We start from the raw sequence: 12,653 nt of genomic DNA, 5'->3' as shown, positions 1-12,653 counted from the left end.
AAGAGTTTTTTGAAGACTTCAGTACTACAAGCATTTCGGATAGAAATAGGAAGATTATTCCACAGTTTTGGAGCAGAGGAAGAGAAAGATTTATCACCAGCAAGTTTGTTGGTTTGGGAACAGATAGACAGGAACCGGAAACAGAACGGAGAGAATAGGTAGAGGTTAAGAAAATCAACAGGCAGGAGATATAACTAGAATTGGAGGACTGCAGTGTATTAAATGTCAGAACTAATATGCGGAACAGGATTCTCTGTGACACTGGAAGCCAGTGAAGATGATTAAAAAGAGGAGTGATGTGACAATATTTGGGTCTGCAACATACAAGGCAAGCACACTTATTTTGAAGTTTCTGAATACGACTTAAATTATATTTACTGATACCATAGAGTAGTGAATTACAGTAGTCAAGCCTGGAGAGTAATAGGGCACGAACAACATTATGAGGTTTCAAAATCAAGAAATTTGCGGATGCGGGACAAACATACCTTGTGATCATATGGGCATACTATTCTTTAGCATTAATACGAATACAAATTATGACATTTAAAAAAATAATTTTTAGTTGCTTAAAATTTCAATGGATTACAGTTACTGAGTATTTTGATTCAGTTACTACCACGTTCACATGTCTTAAGTCATTCGCGAGTGGACGGACTCGAGAGCTGGCTCAAGAGCAGTTTTGGTCGTGGGTGACCCATGACAAGCCGCTCTCGATTGACTCTCGATGCAGCTTGCTCTCGATCCATGTGAACAGCCGCTTGCAATGGGTCGCCAGTGAGCTGTGACCTCTTTTGTGTGAAAGCCAATCAGAACAAGCATCTCTCCCGGGTCAAAGTTTGCGCTTCTTTGCTGTTAAGAATGCTATTTTCACAATCATTGCAGTTTTGGCTGTTGTATGTTATTTTTCATGTCAGCTCCAACTGGATTTGGCCTGGGCCTGTTGGACCTAGGAAGAAATTAGTGACTTGATAGAGATTTGGGCAGAAGATTAAAATGTTAGTGGAAGACAAGAAATCAAAGAACAAGACAGAAATATTATGAGAAAATCGCAGCTAGATTTTCGTTTGTACCAGGCCACTCGCCGACGACGGCACGGCAAATTCAAACAAAGTTGCAGGACCTAAGAAAACGGTACAAACAGTTTTATCTAGAGGAGGTGAATAAATTGGGATCTTGGGCCCCAAACTGGCTGCTTTACCACTGAATTGGAAACATCGGCGATTGCTCAAGAATGTCAGGTGAGGACTGTTGGAGGATCGTTGATGCCAACTCGCCACCCAGGCCTAGGATTAGAAATCGCAGGCATAGCCTAGCATGTCTACAACCAATTGGGGATGCAACGTAAATTTATTTCCGGTCACCTCTAAAGGGGTTGCGAACGCAATTTAGCCATTTTTTAATCTAACACATTCTCGCTCACAACCCAGCGCCTCAACCGCTCGCGATCAATGGAGACATGTGAACGTGACTTAAATGATGCTATCTTTGCATAGGCAGGTTAGGAATATACAGGAGATTAATAAAATATACAATTAAAACTAAGCCAACAACACTGTAAAAGTTTGCTTGAATTTTGCAAGTGTAAAGGATTGAAAACTTATACTGTAAAACCTTGAAAAGAAGCCCAATGGGCTTAATATCAAGAAGAAGCCAATCTTAAAAGCAATTTCGAAAAGAAGCCCATGGGCTTCTAATGAAGATAGTATGGGCTTTTTGTCGAGATAGTACTTACAATCAGGCTAGACTGACATTATCTTTGGTGATTATGATAGCGTGTCATTATCAATATTATTTTATCGTTAGAAGTAAATGCAGTATAGAAGCAATTTCAAATATTTACAGCATTCATTTTGATTGAGATGCAAGACAATACGATGCAGGAAATCTTTTGTTTATAATTCAACACATGTTTACAGAGATAGTTTGTATATTGTTCTGTATAATTTATAAGTCTTTCACGTATATCATTTTCTTAAAGTGCAACTAATCCTGTTCAATTTATTTCATACTGTATTATTTATGTATTGTGTTAAGCATCAAGGATACCTTGTTTTGTGGTCATGACAATCAAGTTTATCTTATCTTATCTTAATTTCGTGAAGAAGGGCATCCAAGATTCCTAAAAAAAAAAGAAGCCCAAGGCTTCTATTTTTCTGTATATTCATAATAAATCATTCTTAATATAATTCTCAGCTGGATTGATAACACAGATTTTAATAAAGATAAATTGTACTTTATTTTCATAATCCAAACAAGCAGATATTCAATTCTTTAGCATAATGCAATACTAAGGTATAATAAAAAATATGAAAAATAAGAAAATTAATTATTTTTTCAAATATTGAACAATTTGAAAAATTAGACAAATACTCTAGGATTAATGAAAGTACATTATCCTAAAAAATATTTTAAAAGATATTTTATCTGTGTTGTGGTAATGAACTTTAAGAATATTAACCATAATTAATACAGCATACATTACTTTGGGTTGAAAAAAGTAATGATCCTTTTATCAAAAATTGACTATTAGACAAATTTCTTTTTCATGAAATCCTCACCTTTCCCTGATAAAAACCATCTTGCCGCTTCTGGCCATATATAGTCAGAATATCGCCTTCCTCAAAAGCTAACTCGTATGCCGGAAAGTCGTTGGGTGAGTGTTTCTCTGGGATGTACTCATATACGGCGATGAACTAAAAAAATAAATTAAGGTACAATAATAATTAGTCAGTATTAATCAAATTACTCTCTGACTATTTTTTCTTCATAATATAGACATATTTTGATTATATTAGGAATTATCATAAATAGCTAAAGTTTGTGCAGGGTTTTGCGGCACTTAAACTAAAGATGTTTGTGGTGAAAAACACACTGCTGGTGTAGCTAGGTATGTGATTTAGCTTATACTGATTCAAACTTCTACCTCATTGAATATTACTCTTACGTATATAGCTACCAACCCGAGAGATTTGAAATGCATGACTACACCAGTTGGGTGGAGAGGGGAACCAGGGCCCTGGGGTCCAGGGGCGGAACCCTGGTGGGGGCCAGGGTTCCAGTCACATAATCAACGGTTGGTTGTGACAATGAACGCGCAAGACCGCACGTGACTACTAGATTCCACTAAGTGCGTGGTTGGCTGGGTTGTTTTGGTTGGGAAAGAGAAATTTTCTCGGTGAATTGATTCTCGAACGAGATAACGAAAGCTCTCTAATGACTCAAGCTACTACATGACCTTTTTATATTTCTAATAAAACCAATTTCTTCTAATTTAAAATACATCTCCCCTGAATTCGTGAAATTCGTTATCACACATAGACTTGTGCTAAATGCGTGACAAATTTATGACCACGCGCATGTTTCTGCAAAATGCGTGTTGCATCCTAAATCACTTTGATATGTGGGATCGTCCCGCAAGATGTGAGACAGTTAGTAAATATAGAGTACTACAGTGTTGCATCACGATACCATGTGATACTACTCTGTTGCTATTGTTGCAAAAAGAATTCAACCGGACACTATTTTCTTCACTGACAAACCATTGATCCCAATTTCTAACGTAATTATTAAAATGTTGTATCTTACTTTTTTTTTTTGTAAATTTTAATTGATGATTAAATGTGTGTTCGATAACTAATACAATGTGATGTTTTGTGTTTTTAGTACATTTTGAGGGTAAAATATTAGATTTTAAAATGCCTATTCCATAAAGCCTATGAAGTCATTCAGGCGTAATGAATGGTAACCAACGTCTGTTGACAACAGAGATCACCACCTGGCATCGTGACGACACAACTGGGGTACTTTATGTACATACTAACTTTTTATATACAGTGTGACTCAAACACCTGCTAATTAGACCACAGGGCATGCAAGCTTATTAAAACTCAGTGGAATGGCAAGTGAAATGGCAAGACAAGTGGTCGAGCAGTAGGGCAGTGTGCCACTAACTACAGCCTTAACATTAACTCTGGTTCGAGCCAATCCTCGCCCAGGGTTTGGTTGGTTGCTGGAACTATAAGGACTTAAAATGGAGGTCGAGTGTACACGTGGCTTGTGTGCACTGTAAAGAACCCATTGCATCTTTCGGAAGAGTAGGAGGTTACCCTGATGCTATGGTTCATTTCAGCCCTTGTCGTTGTGGAATGATGGGAACATGTAGCTACTATAAGCATCTCTTTATGGTAGCTACAGGTAGTCACGGTCCACACCCATACGCAATTCAGCACAATGACACTGCAAGGTACAGGTTATTTGCCTACATTCACCTATCTTAATGTTGAATGTGTGTGTTCCCATAGAAACTTGTCAATTTTGAATATTATGTACATTATTAGATATTTACCATTTCTTAAGTTGAATGGCCAAGCGGTTAAGCCAGGGGCGCCGCAATCTACAGCCATAATATCGGCACTGGTTCAAACGGCATGCTCACCTATGGTTCTGGTGGTGGAACAAGTCTTTTCAGATAAGGACTATAAACTGTAGGTCCAGTGTAAAACATTTGGCTAGTGTGCACTTAAAAGAATCCAGTACATCTTTCAAGACGAGTAGGGGGTTACCCTGGTGTACTGATCTATACAGCCCCTGTTGTGGACAGACGAGAGTAGCTGGTCCCGGTTCAGGGGGACCGGCCCTAGTCCCCACTTTTGGAAAGAAAAAAAAAAAAGACAGAAAAAGAAAAAAATTGATTGCACAAAATGCTAGAGGCTATTTTCGGGTGTCTAGAAAACAAAAATTCTGAGGGGGCGTGCCCCCGGACCCCCTAGGGCGGTGTTATCTCAATCGGCCCCCAATCTCGGACATCTCTGGATCTGCCTCTGGGGTTTACCGGGTAGCTCAGACATGAAAAGACCCTTGGTGGAGAAGTATTGTAATTTACTGTAAGAGCTATTCCACACCTTGAATGCTTTGAGACTGTTTCAGTATAAAGCGCTATATAAATCTAACTACTGTACATACATTACATTACATTAATAAAAAATAACTATTGAACTTCCTAAGCCTTATGATATGATTTGGTTTCCATCTGGAGGGTATTGTGTTGGAATCTAAAGGGGGATGGGAACAATAAGTTTTCATCACATATTTAAAGAGCATTATGTTTCATCGCCATCCAGTAATTAAAGAATTAACTGGAGCATGACTGACTTAAAAAATGTCAGGAGTTTATTAACTACACTGTTTCGGAAAGATTAATACATTGTAGACGATTATTATTATCATAGTAATGTAAAATGATGTGTCTGCTCCCAATAAACAGTTGTGGTTGTGAATTTTATGTGAGTTTAATAAAACTGAAATACCAATATAAAACAACAATATACAATTAAAGCACCAAACCTACTTAAGTATATGTGACCAGGTCTGGCAAAACCAGGAAAAATCCTGCATGAATTCTTTAAAACAGTGTTTATTTAATGGAAATTGGTTGAGTATTAGCAAAGTTATGAATATTTAATTCACTGGATATCAGCCATGTTGGTTTTGAGAAAACAGTTTCCAAAGATTCCCAAATCAATAGTTTATTATTAAGATTTGTATTTTGAAAATAACTTGAACATACTTTTCAGTTACATTTAGTGATTGATATTTTGCAGAATTGGTCTCCAATATATCTGGTTTTATCAAAAAACATGAAAATGTTCAAAATTTTGATTCTCAAATGTTTTGGGTACTTGTGGGAAATTAAAAATTGTTACAAATGGTGGGTTTTGCCAGAGCCAGTCACTGATGTACACATCTATAAATTATAAAAAAAAAAAAAAAATTAGTATAAATATTAAATATTCTGTTTCCTAGAAGTGAATACACTGTACACAATTATTATTATCATCATGGTAATATAAACTGATATGTCCACTTCTCATAAACAGTTGTGTTTCTGAATTTTATGCAAGTATAATCAAACTGAAATACCAATATAAAACAACAATATACAATTAAAGCACCACAACTAATTAAGTATATGTACACATCTATACATTATAAAAAAAATATCAGGAGTTAAATATTCTGCTTCCTAAAGATGAATACATTGCACACAATTATTATTACCATGGTTAATATAAAATTATATGTCCGCTTCTCGTAAACAGTTGTGTTTCTGAATTTTAAGTAGGTTTAATCAAACTGAAATACCAATATAAAACAACAATACAAAGTACTAAACCTAATTAAGGATGTACACTATACATTATCATGAACATTATCAATATTAGGGGCAGTATACAAACAACTCATAAAAATATGAGTAAATTTATAGAATGAATATTGATAAAGCAATCCATGGAAAGATAGATAGTAATAAAAATTATATAAGTTGGTGTCACAGTATTTAGCACATTGACTTGCATATGCTTCAAATAATTACCATATTTAATTAAAACCCATTAGAAAACAACCATCTAAGGAACAGATACTCAGCTTCTTAGATGAAGTATGAAGATGAAAAAATGAAGTTTCATATTTTCTAATTTGATAAGATTATTACTTGTATAACATTCTGAGTTGATTTACATACATTAGAATTGTCTTTGAGGCATGTTTGGTAAGGCCATTCATCAGAATTCATAACAACAAAGTTCAGTCGTTGAATATCTTTATGTGATTGTTTCACTCTGTTTTTTAGACATATAAATTTCATAATGACCATATTCTGGTTTGATCTAAATTAATTCAGAAACCAAAGAATTACAATTTAATCTTACTACTCTTTCTATACCAATAAGTTCTGGTTCTGGTTGGCAAATTGATAATATTTGCACGGTTTTACTAGTTTATTTTTCAATTGTCTCATGGAAATTTGTGATGATGGGTATCACCATGCTGATAAAATCAGATGTGTTAAGATAACTCATTTAACCAGATCGCCCTGATGAATAGCTCCCTCATAGATCATAATTACTAATCCTTATTTAACACTCTGACCGCCAGGGGTTTGAAAAAATTCTATCGGCCACCGCCAGACATTTTAGTGAATTTTAACACATTTCCGAAGCTGTGCGTATGTGATCAGATTGATATGTAATGAATACTACAAGAATTACAAACATTTTAGCTTTACTATGGTACCAAACACTTTATCAATCTGTAACCCATAACAGTAAAATGAAAATAACTCTCTTTTGGAGATTTACGCAATTTCGCACAACAAAGCTGAGATAATCGCGATTGTGTGGAAGTACATCAATACCGCTACGCTCAATGTAAACAAACAAATAGTGAAATACTTACAGTCCAGACTAAATATTGTGTTCAAATTTTTAGTACATATTGGCAATTACCCCATCTATCAGATTCCGTAAAGGAGATCTCTGTGTTTGGCGGCCAAGCGTTGCATTACCAAACATGGTGTTCTCCGTATTTGGAGGGCAGAGCGTTAAGAGTATAATACAACAGATGGCAAGGAGAAGCCCCAAAACAAGTCTTATATTTTGAAAAATTTAGTCTGTGTTTACTCATGTCTTTCAAATTCTAGAATCAAGGTACTGTATATAGCTCTTTCACTTCAACTTACCAATCTCTCCTCCTGATCTTCGCTAAAGACCGAAGACCCTTCAGTTGTTGTTAACTCATGAAAAGAATCTGTTGCTGCAGAATCTGAGTGTGTGGAGTAAGGAACTGCTAGAATGTTGTAGTTTGTGTGTACAATTCTGGAATGAAGACCAGTGTCTGACATCGTCTGGATGCCAAAGGTCACAGGTTTGTTAAGGTCAACACCATCGACAAGTGCCTGAAGGAATAATTAAAAAATAGTATGATATTTCTTGGATGGCAAGTAAAATATTTAGGTTTTCAAAATCTTGAAAAAAAATGTATTTAAAAAACCCTCCACAGATAATCATTAAAGCATTTTTAATGGTTTTATTTGGAATCACTTGATTGTTTTGAATTTGTTTAAAATTTAACCATTTTTTTAAGGTAAATTCAATATTATACGTGGTTCAAATGAAATGTTTAAAAATGTTAATTATTAGTAACAAGTTGTAACAACTTCCGAGACATTATATTCATTTTACACACACACAATAATCAGAACCATGTGAAATCTCAATAAAATCTAAATTCATCTATCAATCAGAAATTAAAACCAACAAACTAGATTCAAATCAAATCGAAAAATTTTAGTTGTTGATTTTTTGTAGAATTTACTGATGTACATACTGTAAATGCTTGAATAAGTGCCGCTATGGAATAGGCGGCACTCTCGAATAAGCGCAGCACCAAACATGTTTTTTTTGCTAAGCGCCGCTCTCGAATAAGCCTTGCAGTGATTAATCGAGATAGATATATCACCCTGTGTGTAATGAAACACTTTGAGGAACAAGGTTTTAAATACAATGTATAGTGTTAAAATAAGTAAACACAATGAGGACACAAGCATTTCTTTATAAACTTTTATTTGCGATGACGTAGGTGATAGGCAAACCAAACTATGGGAATACGTGGAATAGTAACAGGGGAACGGGCAAGGGAAGCATCACGCCAATAAGCACTGCACTAAAGACTCCAAAAAATGTTAAAATCACTGTGGCGCTTATTCAAGCATTTACGGTACTGACACATGTCCAAGTTTGTTTATACCAACTATTAAATCTATAGTACGTCAGTAGACATGTGTTTAAGCACAGATGTTTTTGGATCCACGATTTAATAGCGAAAAATGTAAATCAAACAAAGAATGACTGATTTAATGATTAGGTATCTATCTAAATTCATGTATCCATCAGAAACCAACCACAAAAGTAGATTCAATTAAAATTTTTAGCTGTAGATTTTTGTTTAGAATTTATCGATGTACATCCTGGCATGTTTAGGTCTGTTTATACCAACAGATATTTTTGGATCCATGGTTAAATAACGAAAAATGTGAATCAAATAATGACTCACTCAAAGCCAAACTTATGTAATGATTATACACTCTTAAACTGAATAAGTTTTTATCATAACTCAAACCAACTCTTCATATTCTCCAAACCATTTCCAATCAATTTAATATAGTAGAGCATTATTATCTGATCTCTTTTCACAATTCTTTGATATTAAAATCTATTTCAAATTTGAATAATCAAAATTAGCGTTACCTTCTTCAGGTTGGCGTCACTGACAAACTGGCGTTGTTGCCCATTAACATAGAGTTTGTAACCAACAACTTGTGAGTTGTTGCTATGACACGTCCTATCCATTGCTGGTGGTATCCACGTCAACAGAATGCCATGTTTACCAAATTGCTTAGCAACCGAAAACTGTGTGGGAGGCTCAGGTGGCTCTATTTTAAAAGAAAACAATGTTGAGGTTCATCAAAAATTAAACATGCTAATAGGCATATGAAAGTCAAAATGTTATAATACAATTTCAGCTCACATTAATCCTTATGCACTGTCTAGACATTTTTAAACAATAATTTAAACAAATGCCAAAGGAAACTTGTCTATTAAAACTGGTACATCACTTAAGCCCCACAACATGGTGTTAGTGGCTTCGCTAAAACCAGCCAATGAGCAATCCTACTATTATAGTAGAGATAAGTGGTCTGGATGGGGTTTTAGAAATGTCAACAATCGGAGATCATCATTCTGTTATTAGGTGATACAACACATAGTCTCAGTAGCACTGCCCTCTTAAAATGAATTGACTCAATTTTTTTGGATTTACATGTGCAATCGAAACATTTTTATTTACGTGTTCTGGGATGAAGCAAGTCTTTATTATGAGGCCTATGGAGCGGATTTTTTTTATGGCAAAAATTAAAAAAAACCTGTTCACCTACGGGAATTAAACCTAAGACTCGTGTATTAAAAGAAATCAAAGCCATTGCAGTCTGAGCTAATTCCATAGCCTAATATTGCAGGAAACACTACAAAGTGACACACTATCATCAAAATCTAGAGTATGTTTAATAATTGGGTGTAGCCCCCAAGCTTCTTACGTTCAGGTACAAACATTCTGATTCAGGACAGCACAGCACAGAGGCAATATTTGCGACGTCCCACGCTATAAAAGACAGGAATGAAGAGCGTCACCTTAACGCCCTACAGCTGAAAAGGTTAACCACCAACCCACAGTTTCGCTCAGTTCAGTTCTGTGGACAGTATGTTTCTCTCAAACATTTAAGCACAGTATTATGAAATATTTACCTGCTTGTATGGAGTGTTTATTCCCAGACCTAATGTGTCCATTAGTTGTTGATTTCCCCCTGCCTCCTGAAATATCTGGCATGTCAATACCAGAGTGCATTGTGGGATTTCTTGTGACATTTGTGTGATTCAGGTGCAGGTTCCTTGGCTGTGCTGCAAGTACTGGTCTTGATGATGGTTCTGGTAAAACTCTGGTTAAACCACTTGAAAGATCCCGTGTATTTAATTGGCCAAGATATGCCATGTCTTGTCGAGGGCTGACACCGTTCGAGGATGGAACAGCATTCCGCATTGTAACTGGTCCATTTGCTCTGTTACCTGGAAGTCCATTAAATGATAAGGGGTTATGTTGAGACAAGTTTGGATTAGAAGTATTGTTGAGATATGCGTCTGAGTTTATCAAACCATTACTATGTCCATTAATTTGCATATTCTGTTCAGGTGTAACTGTGGACAGGTGGTTATTGCTTCTGGAATTCACTTTATTTTGTGGAGTTCCTTTTGTAACAGGTGAGTTTGAGGTAATTCCTGATGACAATACTGGATCTACAGAGCTCTGATAAGGAACATCATAATGACTAACATGTGACTCCTGTAGTTCTTGATGCATTTGAACAATCCGTTCAGGACTCGAATTCAGATGCACTGACGGTTGCTAAAAAAGTATATAAAAATAAAACATTTTAGGAATTCAAACCTAATAATTTATAGATTAGAATTTCAAATAAAAAATAATTTTTCTATGCACGACATAAGCAATGATGAAATATACAAGACAAAACTAATAGGAAGAGTAAGTAACATAAAAATCTTCAAAAACACATAAAATCTCATTGCACATTGTGAATAAATAACTATCAAAAATAATAAAAGGTAGAAAACATAATTAAGTTCATAATTCAATTGTGAAGAAATATTATTAAGTTGACTGAATATTACTTTAAAATTTTGCAACGTTAAAAAGGTTATAGAATATTTACAATTCGTTCGTTCGTTCATTCATTCTTGCTGGCACTTTCAGTACTTGTGTACTGATTTTCAAAGTGATACAGTTACAAAACAAACCAACAAAATAGAAGGAAAGCAACACATAAAACAACATCAAAAGAAAATTCAAAGTAAAACATACACTAATAGAATCATAATCATACCATTAATCGTCTACTTCTTGTTCTGCTTAGGATGTCAGCTCCTGCGGGAGATGTATTCAACCAATCAAGACTTCTCTCTTGTGATGTTTCTGTGTCTGCATCTCGGGAATGATTCGCAGACCTTCCTCTGATTGTTTCACTCAGTGTCTGTAGAGAGTCTAACAAGTCCTCCACACTATCATTTCTTGTGCCAAATCTTGTTTGTGGTTGTGCTGTCTTTTGTAACAAATCTGTCACAGAGATTCCTTTAGTCAAATCAAGTTCATCCAAACCATTATGTAAGCTTTGAGATCGCTGACCACCTAGGTCATGTGAACTCTGCCACTTCACTCCGGGCTTCTTTTCAAGGCCTTCCGAGGATAGACTTTTCCTTGAAAGTGGACTAAGTGGATTGAAGGTAGCAGCAGAGTTACCTTTAGGAAGGTAATCTTTTTTTGATGACTTCTTCAGTTGGGATGAATGTGGTAATGGCTGGTTGTACTCTTCTGATGGTAATGATGTCTGTATTTCCGAGACCTCTGAAAGAAGTTGTCCACTTAGACTAGAATCTACATGTGCTTGAAGTAATCGGCTCATCTTCTTTATTAACAAGTCTCTTTCCTTGCACTTTTCGCGAAGGTAAGATACTTTAGCCTAGAGGAAAAAAAATGTCATGGTCATTAGAAGAGCTGAGACAATTCAGCAATTATAAAAATCTATGGACTGTTACAAACATATTAAAAGCTAATGATATTTGGGGCATACAAAAAATTGGAGAGAGTTTAGGGACATAGCTGGGATGGTTGAGAACATATGAAAAGCTGGGGAACATTTTGGTAACAAAAATATTGAACTCTATAATATTGACAAACTATAAGCAATAAACATTAACATGGCCGCTGTTGCCTGCTTATGATGAAAGTATTAATTTTGGCCAGTTAGAGCACCTATTGCCATGGAAAAAAATTGAAATTTAAAATATTGTTTTCTATATTTGTATTACACCTCCAGCTGCCATGACTCCTATAAATATATTTAGTGATTAACAATTAGATTACAAAACTCTTTAGACTGCAGCAACTCACTTTTCTATGTGTGATAGGATGTCGAGGGATGGAAAAAAAAGGCACTACTTTCAACCTCACACACTTGAATTCAATAATAATAATGCGCCAATTCCGAAAAGAATGATCCAAGGGGCAGTGTATATTAAGAATGCAAGATGTTAAAGAGATGAATTTTAAGGGCAGATTTAAATGGATAATAATAGAGGTAGACGACCTCAAGAAAGAAGGTAGTTTGTTCTAAAGATATGAGGCAGTAGACATAAATGTTCTTTGTATGTTGTGTGAAATTTCAGAACAGCGAGAAGATATTGTGA

The 12,653-nt window shown here is 35.3% G+C and overlaps 1 protein-coding gene across 7 annotated transcripts in view; it reads right to left on the bottom strand.

Moving 5' to 3' along the window:
* LOC117111038 (golgin subfamily B member 1-like) overlaps window positions 1-12,653 on the bottom strand; it is a 66,165-nt gene that overhangs the window by 4,834 nt on the left and 48,678 nt on the right. For all 7 annotated transcript variants that reach the window (XM_033253905.1, XM_033253906.1, XM_033253907.1 and 4 more), the window contains 5 exons: window positions 11,294-11,926; window positions 10,143-10,797; window positions 9,090-9,274; window positions 7,523-7,738; window positions 2,562-2,696 (listed from right to left, as the gene is read on the bottom strand). In XM_033253905.1, coding sequence (XP_033109796.1) covers window positions 2,562-2,696; window positions 7,523-7,738; window positions 9,090-9,274; window positions 10,143-10,797; window positions 11,294-11,926 — 1,824 coding nt within the window. The remainder of the gene's footprint in view (window positions 1-2,561; window positions 2,697-7,522; window positions 7,739-9,089; window positions 9,275-10,142; window positions 10,798-11,293; window positions 11,927-12,653) is intronic.

The sequence above is a fragment of the Anneissia japonica genome, unplaced genomic scaffold (genome assembly GCF_011630105.1).
Source record: "Anneissia japonica isolate Jap-2015-1 unplaced genomic scaffold, ASM1163010v1 scaffold573_len2283161_cov171, whole genome shotgun sequence".
NCBI lineage: Eukaryota > Metazoa > Echinodermata > Crinoidea > Comatulida > Comatulidae > Anneissia > Anneissia japonica.
This window is presented reverse-complemented; position numbering and strand designations above follow the sequence as displayed.